General features: G+C 43.2%; 1 protein-coding gene across 2 annotated transcripts in view; it reads left to right on the top strand.

Moving 5' to 3' along the window:
* The window catches only part of LOC109921045 (sodium/potassium-transporting ATPase subunit beta-1-interacting protein 3), a 395,549-nt gene that overhangs the window by 211,026 nt on the left and 162,533 nt on the right, over nt 1–21,990 (top strand). For both annotated transcript variants that reach the window (XM_048595878.1, XM_048595877.1), the window contains exon 3: nt 128–208. In XM_048595878.1, the coding sequence (XP_048451835.1) occupies nt 128–208 (81 nt within the window). The remainder of the gene's footprint in view (nt 1–127; nt 209–21,990) is intronic.

The following is a 21,990-nucleotide window of genomic DNA, read 5'->3' as shown; positions in this document are numbered from 1 at the left end:
TTGATGCCAACATGATTGTAGAGTAGGCGAGGGCAAGAAGCTAAATATATTTTCTTGTATGTGTTTCTTTCTTGTATGTCTTTTTAGTAATTTAACTTCTTTCCTTCTGTCTTCTTTCTGCACGTAGTATGCTATTTGGACAGCCTTATGGGTGGCCTGGAATGTATTCATTTTCTGTTTCTATTTGGAAGTTGGAGGACTCTCAAAGGTAAGCATGAGCTTTTAAAACAAGTAATGCGTACGGGAGCAGCTGGACATCTCCTAGATTGCATTAATTTGTAAGTGGATAATAAAATCACACCTCACCATGCCAGCACATTCCTTCAGTGAGATGTCAGGTTAATTTGTTTGCTCCTTGTTCTTGTTTGTTTTCACTAGAAATCTAGTGCCACTGCCTGAGGTCTAAAGCAGTATCTCTTGTCCTGCCTCTGCTGTTAGCTGGGGACCTGCTGTTTGTTCTCAGTTATCTCAGTCTGTACTGCAAAAAGTGGCCCTACACTCCAGTTTTAATTTTTACCACCTGAACAAAGATAACAAAAGATGCTTTAGAATGTGAAATGAGGAAACACGGTGGCCTCAGCGACCAATTTCTACGGAGAATTGCCCAGCAGCAATTGTCTATCAGATATTGTCTAATTGCTTGAGATACACTGTTCACAGAAACCCTTGTTTGTGTCAAGTAATTAGCATTGTTATTTTCTAGAACACAAACTCAGTGCTTATTGGTTGGCAATTGTGACTAACCTGCCCATAATATTTGAATAATAAGAAAATTATTTTGCTTTTCTGCATGTAAGGTGTTACAATAAAGAGTGCTTTTTTTAAAACTGTTACCAGTTGGAAGAATAATCATTACTGTTGTGAATTCAACGTTAGTTAGAATATATATCTAGCATATTGGGTAATATTTTACAGGACAGGCAGAATTGGAGGCTGAGGCAGAAAAATATGACGAAAATGCTTCAGCTCTTTCATCAGTGTGTTCCTGTTTCCAACCACCTTCCCCAGGGGTGATCTGACTGAGCTGTCAGCAACCCCTAGTAGCACTGGGAATCCAATTGTTTTGGAAACAGTTCACACCAATTTTCATAGAACAATGGGATCTTACCCCATGCAGTGTCTACACCAGAATTAGACAACTTGGTCATGTGTGGGGGCCACAGTTTTTCTCACACAAAGAACAGATGAATGAATATAAAAATACTTTTTTCAAAATTGGAGATGTTGTGCTCAGTCCATCATTAAACATGGCACTTAGGTATGAAGAAACCATAACCACTTTCTAACAAATAGCGTCAAAGCAACTATTGATCATTTTAAAAATTAATAATTAATAAACATGACAATTAAAAGATGCCAAGCCATTTAATAAAACCTTTCTTTTTTTTGCCTTTTCACTTAAGCAGAACTAGAGAGAGAGGGAGACAGGGAGAGAGAGAGAGACGGTTCGGCACCAAATCCTGGTCACTGAGAAATGGGCAGGGGACCAGGGTCTGTAGTGATTGTAACGATGCCAGCCAGGTGGACGTCATAGAATATGAGTTCCCTGATTGGGGCTGTTAATCTGGTCCAATCAGGGAGTTCTGGCTGACAGGTATAAACAGGAGTGTCCTGTTCAGTGTGAGAGCTGGCTCTGTGGGAGCTGGATCAGTGTCAAGGTCTCTCCACGTGTAAATAAAGGGTGACTTGATGATGGGGTACCGGCCTCTGTAGAGTTAGTTCAGGGTTGAGCTAGGGAGTTGTGCACCAACCTTATGTTCACCGCAAGCCAACCAAGTGGTGTACACTTAAACTGCTTTTCAGATGGCTCAGTGGTTAGCATTCCCACAGTCCAAAGATTTGCAGGTTAGGGCAGATTGGCCATGCTAAACTGTCCATTGTATCCAGAGATGTGCAGGTTAGATGGATTGGCCATGGGAAATGCAGGGTTACGTGAATTGTGTGGGACAGCCTTTGGAGGGTTGGTGCAGACATGATGGGCCGAACAGTCTCTGTCTGCACTCTAAAGATTCTATAAAATTTCATGTAGATTGAGGAACTGTAGTGGGTTTTCCATAGAGGCCAAAAACACAGAGGCCCTGACTAGCCATTCTCATCCTCACTGCTAGGTCTGCCCATGACCTGAATTAAGTCACTCACCTTGGTACTATTAATTCCACCTCCAATCACAGAATGTTTCTCTCGCACAACTGTTGCTGATAGGCTCACAAGAGAAACTGCCTGTGATTGGAGGAATGAATTCTTAGTGATTCCTTCACCTGTATTTCGCTGTTTTCTGAACGTACGGTCTGTCAGCCTGCACACAGCTATCTGGTGACCTGGAATCCGGTTTCACAAGGCCAGAAACACAGGGGAACACAGGTCTAGAGGTTGTCAATGTGCAGGAGATGCTAACACAGCAGGGAGACATTGAGGCCTAAAATTTACAGGTTCTCAGAGTTCTGTAAATTGGCAAGGAAACGGCCTAACATTGAAGGAACAGCTCAATGAGATTGCTGCTATTAAAATTGTTACTGGGAGAGAAACCGTTGAAGCTACCTAAAGACAATTCTGTCAATTCATCGAGGATGATAATCTGTAATGTTCCAGTGGATATACTGAAGTCGTGTGCTATGTGGAGGGGGATCTTCATCAGCTTCCACAAGCACTCTCACACACACTCACACTCTCTCTCTCTTGCTCAAACACACAAACACACACACAGACTCAAACACACAGATTCAGACACACAACAGACACACACATGCGCACACATACTCTCCCTCACACACACGCATGCGCACACATACGCTCGCTCATTCACACACACACATCTGCACAGATGTGCACTCACATGCACTCATTCTCATATACACACAGACACACGTATACACACACACACACACACACACACACACTCACACACAAACACCCCTGAATGGTGCAGAAAGAATGAGTGACAGCTGAAAAATAGAAGAGGGCTCTAGTACAATGCATCGCAAACTATTTTCCAAAATGACTGCATTTTTACATATATTCTCTTCCACACACACACGCATGCGTAAACACACTCTCTCCCACACACACACATGCATGCACATACACACTCTTTCCCACACACACATGCATGCACACATACACTCTCTTCCATACACACACATACACACATGCGCACACACACACACACACACACACACACGCATGCACACACACATACTCTTCCCCACACACACACACATGCACACGCGCACACGCATGCACACACACACTCTTTCCCACACACACAAACACACACACACATACACACCACACACACACACACATACACACACACACACACACACACACAAACGCACACTCTCTCCCCCTCTCTCACACACACACACACACATACACAGACACACTCTTTCCCACACACACACACTCTCTCCCACACATATACACATGCATGTACACGCTCTTTCTCTCACATACACACACATGCACACATGCATGCACAAAACACCTTCTTTCCCACATACATACACGCATGCATTTTCTCCCACACACACACATGCACTGTCTTCCACACACACACACACACACACACACGCACACGCGCACACACACACACTCACATACAAACACCCCTGAATGGTGCAGAAAGAATGAGTGACAGCTGAAAAATAGAAGAAGGCTCTAGTACAATGCATCACAAACTATTTTCCAAAGTGACTGCATGTTTACAGTTTAAAAATTAACACAACCCAAGACTGCAGCAAAAAGAAAAGATGAATAAAGTATCATATCCAATGTATGGTTCTTGATATTTGTCTGAAATAGATCAACATATAATACACAGTATATGTGTGAAAATCTGTGAATTGAAATACTTCATTAAAAATATTATTATTTGATGTACTCTCCACTCCATGACTTTGGCTGAGCTGCTTAAGGAGGCTGTGCAAGTTCAGGCTGAAGGTTCCTGAGTTGTTTCACAGCGACGGGCTGTTCGGCCTGGACCCAGGCTGCTGCTCATCAGCTCAGAGTTTGTCATTTTATTGGTGCCTGCAACTGGACTTGGAGACTCAGTGCAACACCCCTGGGTGGGAATCCATGGCCTGGTGGGAAAAGGAGAGGGATGGAGGGACTGACAGAGTCAGTGAGGGAGGGAGACGGAGGGAGGGAAAGAGAAGGGGGAAGGGAGTAAGAAATTGATGAGTGAGGGAGGGATGGAAGGAGAAGGGGAAGGGAGGAAGAGACTGAGAAATGAGCAGCACAACAACAGGGCTGGATCTTGTCTGGGTCTTGATACCAGAACCCATAGTTTGGGGGTCACTGTTCTATCATCTGTAAAATGACACAAGGATGAGGTGATGGTCTAGTGTATTGCCACTGGGCTAGTAATTCAGAGACCCAGGTAATGCCCTGGGGACCTGGGTTCAAATCTTGCCATGGAACTAGTGGAATTTCAACTCAATTAATCTCATCTAATGAGCATTCAGCCACTCTTGGGGAAACTCATCTTGTTCGCTAATGTCCTTTGGGGAAGGAAACTGCCATCCTTACCTGGGCTGGCCTATGTGTGACTCCAGACCCACAACAATGTGGTTGACTGTTAGGTATGGGCAATAAATGCTAGCCTAGCCAGTGACAACCACAACCCATGAAAGAATAAATTTGAGAAGTATATAGGCAAAATTTACACTTCCCAAATCCATCAAAATGGCAATGTTACCAAACGCTATGGCTATAGTTCATATGCTGACCTCCTGTGTACTTTTAAGCATGTTTTAGTTTTACCTTCTCAATCTGTGGAAACAGGATGTTCCTCCTTTCCCCTTGCTATTTCCAATATAACATCCAGGGAGGCAGTTGTGAATTGTGGCTCCATCCCTCCCGGTCTCTCTCTTCCATTTCGATGTAGCTGCTTATATTCTATCTCGGGAGGACCTCCCTGACTGCGGCTACATGGCACCCAGTGAGGTGCCTCAAACCATCCCCTTGTCGAAGTGGACGGTGATCCCAGAGGTGAGCTTGTCACTGGCCAGCTTTGGAAGATGGAACCAGGTTCCCTGGTCTCACCCTCTGGGTTCCAGATGTAGGAATGAGGTTGCCTCCCATTTCAAAACTAAATGAGGAAATTCAGCTCACTCTTTATAGCATCCCTTAGTGCAGAAAGAGGCCATTCAGCCCTTCAAAACTTCACCAACCCTTCAAAGAACAATCCAACCTCCACATGGGGCCTTTACCCAATGGCTAACCCACAAATCCTTTGATTTTTTTTTAAAAACACAGCCAATCCACCCCACCTGCATATTTTTGTGTGGGAGGAAACTGGAGTAGATGGCAGACAGGGGGCAAATGTTTAAACTCCACATGGATAGTTACCCAAGATTGGAATTGAACCTAGGTCCCTGGCACTATGAGGTAGCAGTGCTAACCACTGAGCCACCACATTGCCCCATAGTAGATCTCAGTGGATGTACTCTACTTTAACTGACATCAGACCAAAAAGAAAACAAGAAATATCTCTGCATTAATAATTGAGGTTAGGGATTTGCAGTAATCAATACTTCAATCTAAGTGAGTTTTGAAACACGACTGTTCAGTACAAATGCAATCACATTATAATTCATCATGATCCTCTCCCTTATCATAAATTGAACAGTGCAGATGTTGTTCACTGCATTAACTATTGCTTTTCCTCTGAGCTCACTACCATTTTCTCACATGATTAGCTGAGCAATGACAACTTAAACAATGTCACATTCTCTGTTAAATCCATGTTTACACCAAACTCCTGCATCCATTCTGAATGACATTGCTGAGGGAATGCACACTCAGAACAGAATCCGTTGCAGCGCTATAATCTGAGCTCCTGACCACTGCAGTTGAGTGGAAATTGTAGGGAGGATCCATATATCGCACACACAAATTTCAATCTCGATTGTTTTTATTTCATGGTGCCAGTTAGCTCGGGTGATTTGCGATGCAGAATGATGGTAACCCATGAGGGTTCAGTTCCTGCACTGGCCGAGGTTACCACGAAGGATCCTCCTTCTCAACCTCTCCCCTCACCTGAAGCATGGTGACCCTCAGGTTAAACCACCACCAGTTGTCTCTCCCTAATGAGAGAGCAGCCCTATGGTCCTCTGGGACTGTGATAACTTTACTGAGTTGATTTTGCTCACAATCTAGATAGCTGGTTGGGGTCAATGCTATCCATTCCCAGCCAGGTATTAGGCTACAGCAGGTTAGTCACATTCTCTGTCCTGCCCAATTCTCCTTGACATTAATTGGAACAGAAAAGAAACGCAGACGATCTGTAAAATGAGCAGCTTCAGTCTGATGACAGCCAGTCGGAACAGTTACAATACATCCCCATCATCGTGGCCCATCTCAATGTCTAGGTGCTGGTAGATTGTATTCCTCCTGATCTAGACAGTAATGGAGAGAGAGAGAGGGGGAGAGAATCTGTTTCTGGGTTTGTTAGGGAGATTTCCCCTTTCCATTCAGGTTGATTGAAAGCAAACTGCAATTCAGAGACTTGGGGAGACCAACTTTGAGACTGGTTGGTACTGAATGCCTCATATTAATTTTTAAAACATCTTTCAGTTACAGCTGCTAAAACATTTAAGCTGGTTATCCACAATAAATGGGAAAAAAGGAAGGAAATGTATTTAAAATGAATTTCTGCAAACGGTGTGATGGAACTCAGATATTGAAAAAAATGCTTTCTCCTGAAGAGTAGAATAGTTTGTTTACCTGGTTTAAGCAATCAGGAGTCAGTCCTGTTATTGTGGCATGAAGTCAGGGATTGATAATGTAAGGTTTTCCTTTTCTGTCTATCAGTAAAGTCAATGGTAAACCTGTGGGAAAATATTTGCATGCAATAGTGAGGAGCTCAGATTATAAAACTGCAATGAATTCTGTTCAGAGTTCGCATTCCTTCAAGCAATGTCATTCAAAATAGATGCAGGAATTTTGGTGTAAACATAGATTTAGCAGAGAATGTGACATTGTTTAAGTTGTCATTGCTCAGCTAATCATATAAGAAAATGGCAGTGAGCTCTGAGGACCAGCAATAGTTAATGCAGTGCATCCTCACGACTCAATTCATGGTAAGGGGATGGGGAATCATGATGATTGATTGCATTTGTAATTGTGCATTAACCATAGGAATATAGGAACAAGAGTAGGCTATTCAGCCACTTGAGCCTGTTCCACCATTTAGTAAGATCATGGTTAATCTGTGGCCTAACTCCATATACCTGTCTTTGTCCCATATTTCTAAATTAATGCCTTTGCTTGCAACATTTTTGCCCATCTGTCACATGACCCAGAATCAGCAACCATGCCCAATAAAACAAATTTCTTGTCATGTTACAGATGGTTCAGCATCAGCCTCATATATCTGCCCCACTTAATACTAAAGCAGTTGAATAGACAAAGCATTAAGGGGAGAAATGATGGAAATAAGATATTTTACAATAGGCATAACCCAAATTCAATTTGAGTGAAATAAATAAATGATCCAAAACCAGGTGTGTCCACTGGCAAACTCTGGCCATTTGGCTTACACATCTGTATTCTGCATAACATCTAACTGCCCAGCAGAGTTATAACAGTGTAAGCACAAGACTTTGATACAATTTGCAATCACAGCAATGAAATGTAACACTATAATTACTCACCAGGATCACTCACAAGTAAGGCTTGCTTCCCATCGTATGGTACAACACATGCTGGACACAATGAGATCAAAGGTAGTATTGTCATTGCAGAAAAATTACACCAAAACGTTAACTTGTGTCCAACCCCAATGCAAACATTTTCTAAAGGATCCTGGAAACACTGCGACCATTTATGGGAATCCATGGTGAATCTGCTTACTGCGGGCAATGGCAGTACAACGGTGGTACAGATGGTGAAGCTGATCCAGGGAACTCCTTGTCCATCTGTGATTTCTAACGTCTGGAGTACTCTGTGTTTCATTTTTTAAAAAAGGAATCTGCAAAGCTGCAACTGATCTTCCATTATCAGATAGGACTGCTCCTCAATTTCTGTTGCACTTCAGTACCATGCTGCTGACTTTGACCACCTCGTGCAGAGAGGAGCAAATAGATCAGGAGACTTCCTTGGTGGACGGTCAAGGCAATTGGTATTTCAGAGGGTCATTCTGCCTGTTCCTCCTCTGTAGCAACATCTAAAATTGGTGCCCTGAACAGGGAAAACACAGTGTCCACCATTTCACTTCAGATTTTGCATGAATGGTGGATACCAATGCACCATAATCTTAGCAGATCATAGGGCTACTCTCTCATTAGAGAGACAGAGACGACAGGTGGTGGTTTAACCTAAGGGGCACCACGCCTCAGGAGAGGGGAGAGATTGAGAAGGAGAGCCCGTCATGGTAACCTCAGCCAGTGCAGGAATTGAACCCACACTCTTAGGTGTACCAGCTGTCCAGCTAAACAAGCTAACCAGCCAACCGAAGCTAACCTGCTTAACCAGCGCATTCTTGCAAAATAGAACAGAACACAGCACCAACATTGGATGTGATTCTGGTGTTGGAAAGCAATTATTAAATAATCCTGATTGTGCTAAGTACTACACTAGAAACCAATTTAAGATTATCAGTCGAGCTAGCAGCGTGATTCAATTTCATATGTTATGCGCGTCGTATATTCCCATACATGACCCTGCTGTTTAGAAGTAAAAGCAATATGTCTACACATTGCACCTTTCTCATTGGGGATCCAGCTATGGAACCCATCAATCCTTATTACAACCCATGGCAATGCCGTAACCAATCAGAGTCAACTTGCCTGGTTTGAATTTAATCACAAACTAAGATTGACAGCTGACGGTTCTGTTACATCTCCATGCCAACCATAGTCGAATCAATCAGCGTCCTCTTCTCATTTTTTCCCTTCTGGAGTTGCTTCAATCCTGAGGAGTGAAAGACAGAAAGATTTGACTCCACGTCCTGTTTTAACCTCATAGAAATGCAAAAATGTGAAATTGAACATGCAATGATATGCTCCTTAATTCATCAGATCTTCGATGTGGTCCTGCTACTGGGAAAAAGCAGAGGCTTCCTACTGAAGGGAAGTGGGCAGCCACTTACTATCATTTACTAGAATAAATAAACAATTGTGACTGCTGGAGATCTGGAACAGATAGAGAAATTACTGGTAAAATTCAACAGGTCTGACAGCATCTGTGGAGAGAAAGTAGAGTGATGATCTAGACAATGGCCTGGTGGTATTATTGCTGGACTGTTAATCCAGAGACCAGATAACCCAGGGACCCAGGTTTGAATCCTGCCACAGCAGATGGTGGAATGTGAATTCCATTTCAAAAAAACTGGAATTATGAATCTAATGATGACCATGAGCCCATTGTCGATTATTGGGGAAAACCCATCAGGCTCACTAATGTCCTTTAGGGGAGGAAACTGCAATCCTTACCTGGTCTGGCCTACAGCAATGTAGTTGACTCTGAACTGCTGTCTGGGCAATTAGGGATGGGCAATAAATGCTGCCTGGTCAGCAAGGCCCTCATCCTATGAATGAATAAACAAAAATGACCCGCTGAGTTTTGCCAGCAGTTTCTGTTTTTGGCGCTACCATTTACTGCCTAATTCGGGGCTATTGTATGAGAATTGGCATTTTGCCACAGCAAGATTACTACCTTCCTTTGTCATCTCACTGCCACTTTGGGAGGCCAGCAACTGAATGAAGTCACCTTCTAGGGGCTGTGTTGAGAAAAGTGGAGAATGTTGAAAGCTCCTGCAGCGCCAGTGATGTCCCAGTGGAGTTTCTTCTCTAACATTCAGGCACATAGCTTTTTTTTTTACTGTTTGTTGTGCTTAGCTACTTGGCTGTTGAGGTCTCTTGAACTCCTCAGCAGTCTCTACCTCTCCTGATGACCCTGCTAAAGTTCCAGAGCTGCCAGCCATTTGACTGGACAGAGAGCAACAGGAGCTGGCCTGCCATCTTCAATTGGAAGGCTGACCCAATGCTGGCCAATTAGGAGAGGGCTTTAAAATTTCTCAGCAGATCCAGGCTCCAGGACCTACTTTCTACTCCAATGTCAGCGATCTGACTTCCCCTGTAAAAGTCAGCCCACAGTAGCAAATTTGGCTTGGTCTGCCAATTTATTTACTGCCAACCTTCCTTAACATGCTAAGTAATAAGAAAAGCAATCTGTCTAATTTATTCTCCTGAGAAAGGTTGCGACCTGCACTTTTACTTTGAGAATAATGGCTGCATAATTTTACCTTGAGGAGCGCTGAATGTCCTTGACATTTGGGGAAAAAGTGCAAATGTTGGTGACATTTGGTGTTGGTAAATATTGAGGTACAGATAAGATGTTAATTTAAAGCACATCGGCTCAGTCAGGTATTCTATTACTGTCTGTGCCTTTACATGAGGGACAGCATGGCTGATCGTTGTGAGAGTACTTCTGACTTATTGAAAGTGAAATGTTTGACAGTTGAGATGAAACAGCATTGCGACAATGTGAACCCATTCTTGCCTGCAGTGTTCGTGTTTCTGTGCTGGCCCATGTGTCAGTTTTAAGTAGGCCAACTTATTAATTTAGTGCAAAGTTAGAAAGCCACATAAATTAATGAATTGAAATTGAGCTTTAGGTTTGTAGAGCAGTATTAAAATGTTTTAAAGTGGTTTATTAAGAGTGATTATAGCTGTTGGGATTTGGGAAGCTGACAATATCCAGTACTGAAAATATCTTGGAATTTGAGCTGCCCTTGGGAACCAGGAATAAACTCACAAAGTAACAGGGTAGTTGTTATGGGGGACTTTAACTTTCCAAATATTGACTGGAAATGCTATAGTTCGAGTACTTTAGATGGGTCAGTTTTTGTCCAATGTGTGCAGGAGGGTTTCCTGACACAGTATGTAGATAGGCCAACAAGAGGCAAGGCCACATTGGATTTGGTACTGGGTAATGAACCAGGCCAGGTGTTAGATTTGGAGGTAGGTGAGTACTTTGGTGATAGTGACCACAATTCGGTTACGTTTACTTTAGCGATGGAAAGGGATCGGTATATACCGCAGGGCAAGAGTTATAGCTGGGGGAAAGGCAATTATGAGGCGATTAGGCAAGATTTAGGATGCATAGGATGGAGAAGGAAACTGCAGGGGCTGGACACAATTGAAATGTGGAGCTTGTTCAAGGAACAGCTACTGCGTGTCCTTGAGAAGTATGTACCTGTCAGGCAAGGAGGAAGTGGTCGAGCGAGGGAACTGTGGTTTACTAAAGAAGTTGAATCTCTTGTCAAGAGGAAGAAGGAGGCTTACGTAGAGATGGGGCATGAAGGCTCAGTTAGGGCGCTTGAGAGTTACAAGTTAGCCAGGAAGGACCTAAAGAGAGAGCTAAGAAGAGCCAGGAGGGGACATGAGAAGTCTTCAGCAGGTAGGATCAAGGAAAACCCTAAAGCCTTCTATAGGTATGTCAGGAATAAAAGAATGACTCGAGTAAGATTAGGGCCAGTCAAGGACAGTAGTGGGAAGTTGTGCATGGAGTCTGAAGAGATAGGAGAGGTGCTAAATGCATATTTTTCGTCAGTATTCACACAGGAAAAAGACAATGTTGTCGAGGAGAATACTGAGATACAGGCTATTAGACTAGACGGGATTGAGGTTCATAAGGAGGAGGTGTTAGCAATTCTGGAAGGTGTGAAAATAGATAAGTCCCCTGGGCCGGATGGGATTTATCCTAGGATTCTCTGGGAAGCTAGAGAGGAGATTGCAGAGCCTTTGGCTTTGATCTTTATGTCGTCATTGTCTTCAGGAATAGTGCCAGAAGACTGGAGACTAGCAAATGTTGTCCCCTTGTACAAGAAGGGGAGTAGAGACAACCCTGGTAATTATAGACCAGTGAGCCTTACTTCGGTTGTGGGTAAAGTGTTGGAAAGGATTATAAGAGATAGGATTTATAATCATCTAGAAAGGAATAATTTGATTAGGGATAGTCAACACGGTTTTGTGAAGGGTAGGTCGTGCCTCACAAACCTTATTGAGTTCTTTGAGAAGGTGAGCAAATAGGTGGATGAGGGTAAAGCGGTTGATGTGGTGTATATGGATTTCAGTAAAGCGTTTGATAAGGTTCCCCATGGTAGGCTATTGCAGAAAATACGGAGGCATGGGATTGAAGGTGATTTAGAAGTTTGGATTAGAAATTGGCTAGCTGTAAGAAGACAGAGGGTGGTGGTTGATGGGAAATGTTCATCCTGGAATTCAGTTACTAGTGGTGTACCTCAAGGATCTGTTTTGGGGCCACTGCTGTTTGTCATTTTTATATATGACCTGGATGAGGGCGTAGAAGGATGGGTTAGTAAATTTGTGGATGACACCAAAGTCAGTGGAGTTGTGGATAGTGCAGAAGGATGTTGCAGGTTACAGAAGGACATAGATAAGCTGCAGAGCTGGGCTGAGAGGTGGCAAATGGAGTTTAATGCGGAAAAGTGTGAGGTGATTCACTTTGGAAGGAGTAACAGGAATACAGAGTACTGGGCTAATGGTAAGATTCTTGGTAGTGTGGATGAGCAGAGAGATCTCGGTGTCCATGTGCATAGATCCCTGAAAGTTGCCACCCCGGTTGATAGGGTTGTTAAGAAGGCGTATGGTGTGTTAGGCTTTATTGGTAGAGGGATTGAGTTTCGGAGCCATGAGGTCATGTTGCAGCTGTACAAAACTCTGGTGTGGCCGCACTTGGAGTATGCATACAGTTCTGGTCACCGAATTATAGGAAGGATGTAGAAGCATTGGAAAGGGTACAGAGGAGATTTACCAGGATGTTGCCTGGTATGGAGGGAAGGTCTTATGAGGAAAGGCTGAGGGACTTGAGGCTGTTTTCGTTAGAGAGAAGAAGGTTAAGAGGTGACTTAATAGAGACATACAAGATGATCAGAGGATTAGATAGGGTGGACAGTGGGAGCCTTTTTCCTCAGATGGTGATGGCTAGCACGAGGGGACATAGCTTTAAATTGAGGGGTGATAGATATAGGACAGATGTCAGAGGTAGGTTCTTTACTCAGAGAGTAGTAAGGGCGTGGAATGCCCTGCCTGCAAAAATAGTAGACTCGCCCACTTTAAGGGCATTTAAATGGTCATTGGATAAACATATGGATGATAATGGAATAGTTTAGGTTAGATGGGCTTCAGATTGGTTTCACAGGTCGGCGCAACATCAAGGGCCGAAGGCCCTGTACTGCGCTGTAATGTTCTATGTTCAATGTTCTATACTATTCAATACGTGGTCTTCCTCCCAAGATGTGATGACATTTGACCAAGACCTATTTACTGGTTGTATAGTTTTGTGAATTACTTGCAGCTAGCTAGTCATAGTTTTCTGCTTCCATTCAAAAGTTGGGAGTTATTTTCCACAACTTGTCAGTTATGGCTGACAACAGATGCATGAAGACTTATTTACTGCTTCTAATGTACTCCATGTGCTGAGATTTTGTAGTCTTTCCTCTTTATCCTTCTGACTATAGAGCTGCTCTCTCATTAGAGAGAGACAACTGGTGTTGAGTTTAACCTGAGGGTCACCCTGCCTCAGATAAGAGGGAGGCTGAGAAAGAACGTCCTTCATGGTAATCTCAGCCTGGTGTGGGAATTGAACCTGTGCTGTTGGCATTACCCTACATCATAAGTAAACTAGCAGTCCAGACAACTGAGATAACCAACCCAACAAATGTAGTAATGCTAAATAAATCAATGACAACAAAGCTCAAGTTTACTGCCATCAGCTACCCTTGGACTGGAACAATGAGTTCTGTAATTGGGAGTCTAACAGTCTAATGTTAGAAATGTGTATCTCCTCTATAGTCAGGCAGCCTTGTTATACCTTAACATTTTTTTTTGTCACATTGTCTATTTTTGGTTCTTTCAAACCTGAAATTCACTGTGATGATGTTTATAAAAGTGTCTTTGTAGATGTAGTAGGCATTACTGCGATGTGCTCTTCTCCTAAAGAGTCCTAATTTGTTTTCCAAATTGGGTCAGGTCAGATCGACTCCAACTTCAGACACCAATCCTCATTGCTGCCAAATGCAGCATGAAATTGCAAGCTAAGGTAAAACACTGTCAGTTTTTTTTATCTAGTTATATCCCATATAATATCTAATACAAAGCTACTGTTTTTTTTCAGAAATGATATAAATTCCAGAACTCAGTGTATACCTGGTGATTCCCAATTCTGAGAATCTCAAACATCTAGCTAATATGTGAGATTGTCTTTCATTGTCAAAGGAGACCCTTTCCTCCAACTGGCAGTTTCATAGAAACCCTATACTGTCTAAGCAGGCCACTAGCCCATCAAGTCCACACTGACCCTTCAAAGAGCATTCCACCCAAAGCAACACCTCCCCCCAATCTCTGTTATCCTGCATTTCCCATGGCTATTCCACCAAGCCTGTGCACTCCCAGACACTATAGGCATTTTGCATGGACAATCCACCTAATCTACACATCTTCAGACTGTGGGAGGAAACCCATGCAGACACAGGAAGAATGTACAAACTCCACACTGCCCAGGGCTGGTATCAAACCCAGGTCCCCAGCACTGTGAGGCAGCAGTGCTAACCACTGAGCCACTGTGCTGCCCCCATTCTGAGGAGCTCACCTGCAGGATCCCAGTAACTCACAGACATTCTATTATTTTTTTACAAGATAATCCATTCTATATACACAGTGATAGGTTGGTTTTTGTATCAAATTTCGTTGCTTTAATTAATTAGAACTCATGTGCATGTTGACCAGTTCAAAGCATAATTTCTGATCAAGGCTTTTGACTGACAATCTTGAAGATTCTCCAGGTACTTTTGAAAGTAAATTAAACTAAAATAAAGAGAAGTTAGGTTAAACTTAACTCATGGTGTGAATATTTACTATAGAATGAGTTGCATTGGTCTTTACCTGCAATGTAACAATCAATAATGCATGTTTGACCACTAATCGTCATTCAGGGATTGCTGTGCAATGAATAGTACACAGTTCAGAGGCTTCACACAGCAGCAGAACATTTGTTAGAGGAGAACAACGTGCTGTGGGTCTGTTTGCCCTCCAAGCTTAGTCTACCGAGAGAATTTCTCCTTCAGGAGTAACACAAAGAATTTCTTGGAGCATTGTTGACAGACAGTGACAATGTAAAGCATATAGGTAACTTAGAGATTTACTTCATATTAAATCTGTGCAAACTGTGTGAAGCTGAAGATTGTGATCTGTATTGGCTCTTATGTCTCCTAAATTCTCCCTGCTTGTTATAGTCACAGAGTCATAGAGAGATACAGCATGGAAACAGACCCTTTGGTCCAATTCATCCACGCCGACCAGATATCCAAAATTAATCTAGTCCCATTTCTCAGCATTTGGCCCATATCCCTGTAAACCCTTCCTACTCATGTCTTCTGACTTAACTGATTGCTGTCGAATAGAGTGACTCTTCTGTTACATTAGAGCTTAAAGAAAACAGAATGCCTGCTCTGGACTATTTTGGCTGCATTTATGAGTCAGGTCTGTAAGATAGCTCGGCTTGAAATGGCTAGATTAGCAAAGTCTGTAGAGCACATACTGCAATATGTTAAATATATTGTAGCAGCATGCCAATGACCTGGTGCCTGCATGTTATTATAATTGCTGTGTGCAAACGGTGCCAACACACTGTTCTTTAGCTGCATGCATCATAAGCCTTTTGAAGTTAGTGGTAAACGCTTCCACTGTTTGAAGCTAGCCTGCATTGTTTATAGCAACTCTGAACCTCTTAAAGCAAAGTTGCAATGTTGCCGGAGATGGTGACATGATTTTAAAGAAAGCTGTGCAACAATGACTGAGCATAATGCCTGAATTCTCCACTTTTTCTGAAAGGATTTGTTGTCCTGGAAACTCAGATTGCTGCCACTATGGCTGTGGACATCACAGCTCAGTTGGTCTTCACAGCTGGCAGGCTAGCTGAGATACCAGCTACAACCTAGCTGCAATGCTGAAAGACATATAATGATCTCACCAGAGCTTTCAACATCTGTTATGTTTGCTCTCACCTGTCACACCCCCATCTTCACAGTGCACAGTACTTCCTTTGTGCACACGAATATACATATCACTTGCAGGACACACACGTGAATACACACACACGTGTGTACCTGCACCCCAGAACTCTCCAACCCAATTGCTTCTTCTCATTCTAGTACAATCAGTGTATGCATTTCATTCCATCTCCTTCTCATACATGCATGCTCATCATGAGTGTAGCCCTCACTTTCTATATGCTCCTTTCTTTCTTGAAGGGGAAGGTCAGCTTTGCTGAGGGTACACCCTCATTTGGTCTGACACTAGCATGCAGCAAATTTAGAGTGCAAATATTAGCACGTAGGATTTAAGGCAGATAGATAGAGTGCCATAAGCACATCTTGGCCAGAGGGAAAGATAACACACTAACCGAAAATACAAAGTTCATTGGAACAAAAATTAAACTCAGCAAGTCTGACAGCATCTGTGGGGAGAAAGCAGAGTTAATGTTTCGAGTCCAGTGACCCTTCTTCAGAACATATATCGTGAAGTATTTACTAAATTATTACAACCTGGTCCATCTCTGACTCCTCCCTTCCCTTCCTCAACACCTCTGATTCCATTTCTGGGGATTCACTGGCCACTAATATCCACTAATAAACCCACCGACTCCCACAGCTACCTGGACCATACATCCTTACACCCTGCTTCCTGTAAAGACTTCATCCCATTCTCTCAGTTCCTCTGTCTCCATCGCATATGTTCAGATGAGGCCAACTTCAACAAGGGAGCCTCCGAAATGTCCACCTTCTTCCTCAACTGAGGATTCCCCAGCTCCATTGTCGACAGGGCCCTCAACCAGGTCTGACCCATCTCCTGCACTTCCACCCTCACTGCCTCTCTTCCCTCCCGCAACAGCGATAGTGTTCCCCTTGTCCTTACCTACCATCTCACCAGCATCCACATCCAGAAGATCATCAGATGCCATTTCCGCCACCTCCAGTGAGATGCCACCACCAGCCACATATATCCCTCCCCTCCCTTGTCTGCCTTCCGTAGGGACCATCCCCTCTGGGGCATCCTGGTCCATTCTTCCTTCACTCCCAACACCCCAGCCTCATGGCACCTTCTGTTGCAACTGCCGAAGGTGTAACACCGGCCTGTTTACCTCCTCCCCCCTCAGTATCAAAGGGCCCAAACATACCTTCTGGGTGAAGCAGTACTTTACCTAGAGTTCCCACAATCTAGTCTACTGCATTCGCTGCTCACAATGTAATCTCCTCTACATAGGAGAAACGAAGTATAGACTGGGTGACCGCTTCACAGAACACCTATGTTCTGTCCTCAAGAAAGATCCTGAGCTTCCAGTTGCCTGCCACTTTAACACACCACCCTGTTCCCTGGCCAACATCTCTGTCTCAGACTTGCTGCAGTGCTCCAGCGAAGTTTAGCGCAAGCTGGAAGAACAACATCTGATTTTCCGCTTGGGGACCCTGCAGTCCTCCAGACTCAATATCAAGTTCATTAATTTTAGGGCTTGAACTCTCCCATGTCCTTACCTCAACCCCCACAAACCAGGCCTTGTTATAACGTATTGTCTGCTATTACACACTCCCTATTGTTAGCCACTAATAGTCCCCATTAATAGATATTCACTTTTCTAGCCAGATCATTATCTACTCCTTTGTTTGTCCAACTGTTCTTGTCTCTGTTTGGGTTCTATCCCCACCTGACCTTACTCCTGGCCCCCTCCCCCCCACCATACCTTCTACATATAAACCGACATTTTCCTAGCTACCATCAGTTCTGAGGAAGGGTCACTGGACCCGAAACGTTAACTTTGATTTTTCTGCACAGATGCTGCCAGATCTACTGAGCTTTTTCAGCAACTTCTGTTTTTGTATTACAGGAATCCCTCCTTTGATCATAATGTTTATGAAATAATTTTTCCATAGTATCCAGGTTGCAGGACACTAGAACAGAAGCCAACTGAACCTTTCTTACCCCTGTTGGTCATGGATATCAGAAATTCCTGTTGTTCAGGGTATGCCCAGATTTCCAACATTTGAAGCCCCTTCTCAGATGGTGAGGTTAGAAAATATCTCTTTGTTTCAGTTATATCTCAGGCTGGATCACTGCCGATTTATGGATCACATGATGCCCGACCTGCAGTTGAAAGCTACTGTATCTTTCTTTTCTAGTTTTTTGTACCTCATAAAATTGATCTCAGTCTCCAAGTCTTAGAAACTACTCTCCACCCATGACGCCATAAGATATAGGAGCAGAATTAGGTTATTTAGCCCGTTGAGTATGCTGTACCATTCAATGATTACTGATATATTTCTTAACCCCATTCTCCTGCCTTCTCCCCTTAACTCTTGATCCCCCCTTACTAATCAGGAACCGATCTACCTCTGTCTTAAATACCCCTCTGAAGGCCATTGGCAGCCTTATGAATGTTGTCATATTTGTAAAATTTGTCAGCTATCTGTCAGTTTCTGAATAATATATCAATAAAATTTGCATCTTTTAATTCAACGCAGAGGATTTTGTGACAGCAGCGTGCATTAATGGAGATGAAGTACAGATTTAACTGCTCAAAGCTTGTGTTATGTAGGGAAAAATGATGCATCAACTGCAGCCTGTTACAAATGAATATCTCTCATGAGCTAGGGGATGGACTGTCATGCTAATGATATACAGTAACTTCTCCTACTGTAGGCATGTCAAGATAAATGTGCCCTATCTTGCCGACTATTGAGTAAGGGAACATAGAGGGCTGCCTACGTTCTTTGTAACAATGTTGAGCATTCATCATTTGGGTAGAACCAAGTGTCATCTTATTCACTGAGGTGTCAGGCAGCAAGAGATTGCAGCAAGTGGCACATAAATATTTAATGAAATTAGAATGTTACCTCTTTCGAGAGACTAATAGATCCTTCAATCTAATGGTCCATGGAAATTCATAAGTTGCACTACTGTCATATTACAGTTCTCAGCAAGCTCTGAAGGTTATGGGTGGGGGGGGGGAGCGTTTAAAGAATTGTTCTTTTTTCTTGGAGAAAACTGATTCTATGAAATAACGTTGCAAGGTGTAGCCTATTGCAAGTAAGGATTTGTTTTATTGTTACCAAATTGTGAGTTTGGATAATCAATTGTAAGTTACCAAGAAAGGACAAAGTGCATGTTAGCAAGACTCCGTACCACCTGCAGGCATAGGAGAAAGCAGTCTGAAGTCCTATCTTCATCAAAAAGATATAAGTTGTAACATTAATTGGTATCCTTTTCCAAATTCTTGCTATTTGTCACCGTTTCTTTTATTTTGTGCATTTATTAACTTGTGTTTGAAGTAATGTATTGGTGACTATGAAATATGCCACATCCTTTGCTGTAGTTAATTGTCTCATAATTTATAAATTCAACTTTTAATTGCATGCAAAATGCTAGCTTTTCACATGGATTCCAATCATCAGATTTTAAAAATTGTCATGTTTTTGGGACTGTGCCTTTAAATTACAGTTAAAAAAGGGAGTCCTATGAAGTGTTCTAAGGTGTTTCTAATGGTTAGTCCGGGTGGCTTGATTGTTACAGATCAAAGGACAGCTTAGATTGTTTTATTGGGAAGAAGGTGCAAGGCACATTTGGAAGATCTGCAGGGACCACGAAGTGCTGAGAATGTGAGGAGGTAAATGGTTGAGATTTAAACCGTTCATTTAAGTGGTTCCAAGATGAGACACTGGCTGTCAAGAATAGCTAATTAGCATTTCTACCTAGCTATGATGCCCCTGTTGATTCATGTTACCATGGGAAGGATGTATAGGAAGCTATTCTAAAGATCAGATCACAAGTTTTTATGGATTTTTATTGCATACCACAAACAGTGTCTTGGAGTGTGTCTGGATCTGACAAAGAAGGAGTAGCTAGACACCAGAGAAATACTCTGTGGTTTGCAAGGCAGAAGCAAAAAGGGAAGTTAGCACTCTGATTGAAAAGATCACATTTGTTACAAGTAATAATGAGACTGAAAGAGTTGCCAAACTTGAGCTAGAGGGAGAGGCTGTAGAAAAATAAGACCTTTCTGAGAAAGACAGTTCAAAGTTTACGTGATAAGAGGCTGAATAAGGAGTAAAACAGAAATGAACCCTTGGATGGTAAGAATCACTGTAGATTTTTGAAACTTTATTTATGAGTTGTGGGCATCCTGGCTAGGCCAGTATTTATTGCCCGTTCCTAGTTGCCCTTGAGATGTTCTTGGTTAGCTGCCTTCCTGAACCACTGCAGTCCACCTGCTGTAGATAGACCCACAATATCTTGTTTGAGATGGTGGGGGAAAGTTTCAGGATTTTAACCCAGTGACAGTGAAGGAGCATTGATAAATTTCCAAGTCAGGATGGTGAATGGCTTGGAGGGGAACTTGTAGGTGGTGGTGTTCCCATGTATCTGCTGCCCTTGTCCTTCTAGATGGAAGTGATTGTGGGTTTGGAAGGTGCTGTCTAAGGATCTTAGGTGAATTTCTGCAGTGCATCTTGTAGATAGTACATACTGCTGCTACGGAGTATCAGTGGTGATAGAGGGAGTGAATGCTTGTGGATGTGGCACAATCAAGCGGGCTGCTTTATCCTGGATGGTGTCAAGCTACTTGAGTGTTGTTGGAGCCTGCTCAGGCAAATGAACCCACAATACTCCTGACTTGTTCCTTGGGGATGGTAGTCAGTCTTTGGGAGTCAGGAGGTGAGTTATTTGTTGCAGGATTCCTAGCCTCTGGCCTGCTCTTGTACTGTTGTATTTATATAGCAAGTCCAGTTGAGTTTCTGGTCAATGGTAAGCTCCCAGGATATTGATAGTGGGGGATTCAGTGATCATAATCCCATTGAATGTCAAGGGAGCAATGGTTAGAATGTGTCTTGTTGGAGATGGTCATAGCCTGCTAATTGCGTGGTGCAAATGTTACATGTTGCTCATCAGTCCAATCCTGGATAAGGTCCGGGTCATGCTGTGTGTTGAAAACAACAAGTGCTGGCGATCACAGCAGGTCAGGCAGTATTCTTGGAGAGAAAGCAAGCTAACAGTTTATGTCCAGATGACTCTTCATTACAGCAGTGTATTGTTTTGATTTGTAAAGAGTAAGATGGGGAAGAAACGTTATAAAGAAGGTAAGAAATAGGCACAGGGACCCACTGGCCCCTCAAACCTTCTCAACCATTACATCAGGCCTGACATTCTACTTCAACTCCATTTACCCAGGCTCTCCTCAATTCCCTTGATTCCATGAAAGGTCAAACATCTGTCAACCTAAATCTTAAATAGACTCAAAGATCGAGCATGCACACCTGTCTGGAATAGAGAATTCCAAAGATTCACAACCCTTTGAGTGAAATAATTTCTCATCTCTGTTCTACATGTACAAATCCGTTATCCTCTGATCGCTACTCCCCAGCGATCCCCTGCCTTATTTGAGATTTCCCAGCCAGGGAAACAACCTCTCAGCATCTACCTCATCAGGCCCCTTCAGCGTCTTGTAAATTTCAATGAGATCACCTCTTAATTGAATTGAATCATTTATTGTCACTGTATTCAATGTATAAATACAGTGAAAAGTGTGTACCTTCACCGTACATTCATGGCGCCATTCACATTAACTTAGAGTAAGACAAGAAAAACAAGATAGCTTAAGAGAGTGCAACTTTCCTTTCCACAGCTGCAGTCCCACTCAGGGCTTTCTAACCCTCGCCATGGCTTTGCCAGCATCCCACTGTTGGCTGCTTCACCGGCCCCCTCTCACCACCACTGCCTCACCGGCCCCACTCTCACCGCCACTACCTCACCGGCCCACTCTCACCACCACTGCCTCACCGGCCCCCTCTCACTGCCACTGCCTCACCGGCCCCCTCTCACCACCACTGCCTCACCGACCCCATCTCACTGCCATTGCCTCACCGGCCCCACTCTCACCACCACTGCCTCACCGGCCCCCTCTCACCACCACTGCCTC

This window comes from Rhincodon typus, chromosome 4 (assembly GCF_021869965.1).
Source record: "Rhincodon typus isolate 14 chromosome 4, sRhiTyp1.1, whole genome shotgun sequence".
NCBI lineage: Eukaryota > Metazoa > Chordata > Chondrichthyes > Orectolobiformes > Rhincodontidae > Rhincodon > Rhincodon typus.
Note: the sequence above shows the minus strand (reverse complement) of the source record. Positions and strands in the feature narration are given on the sequence as shown.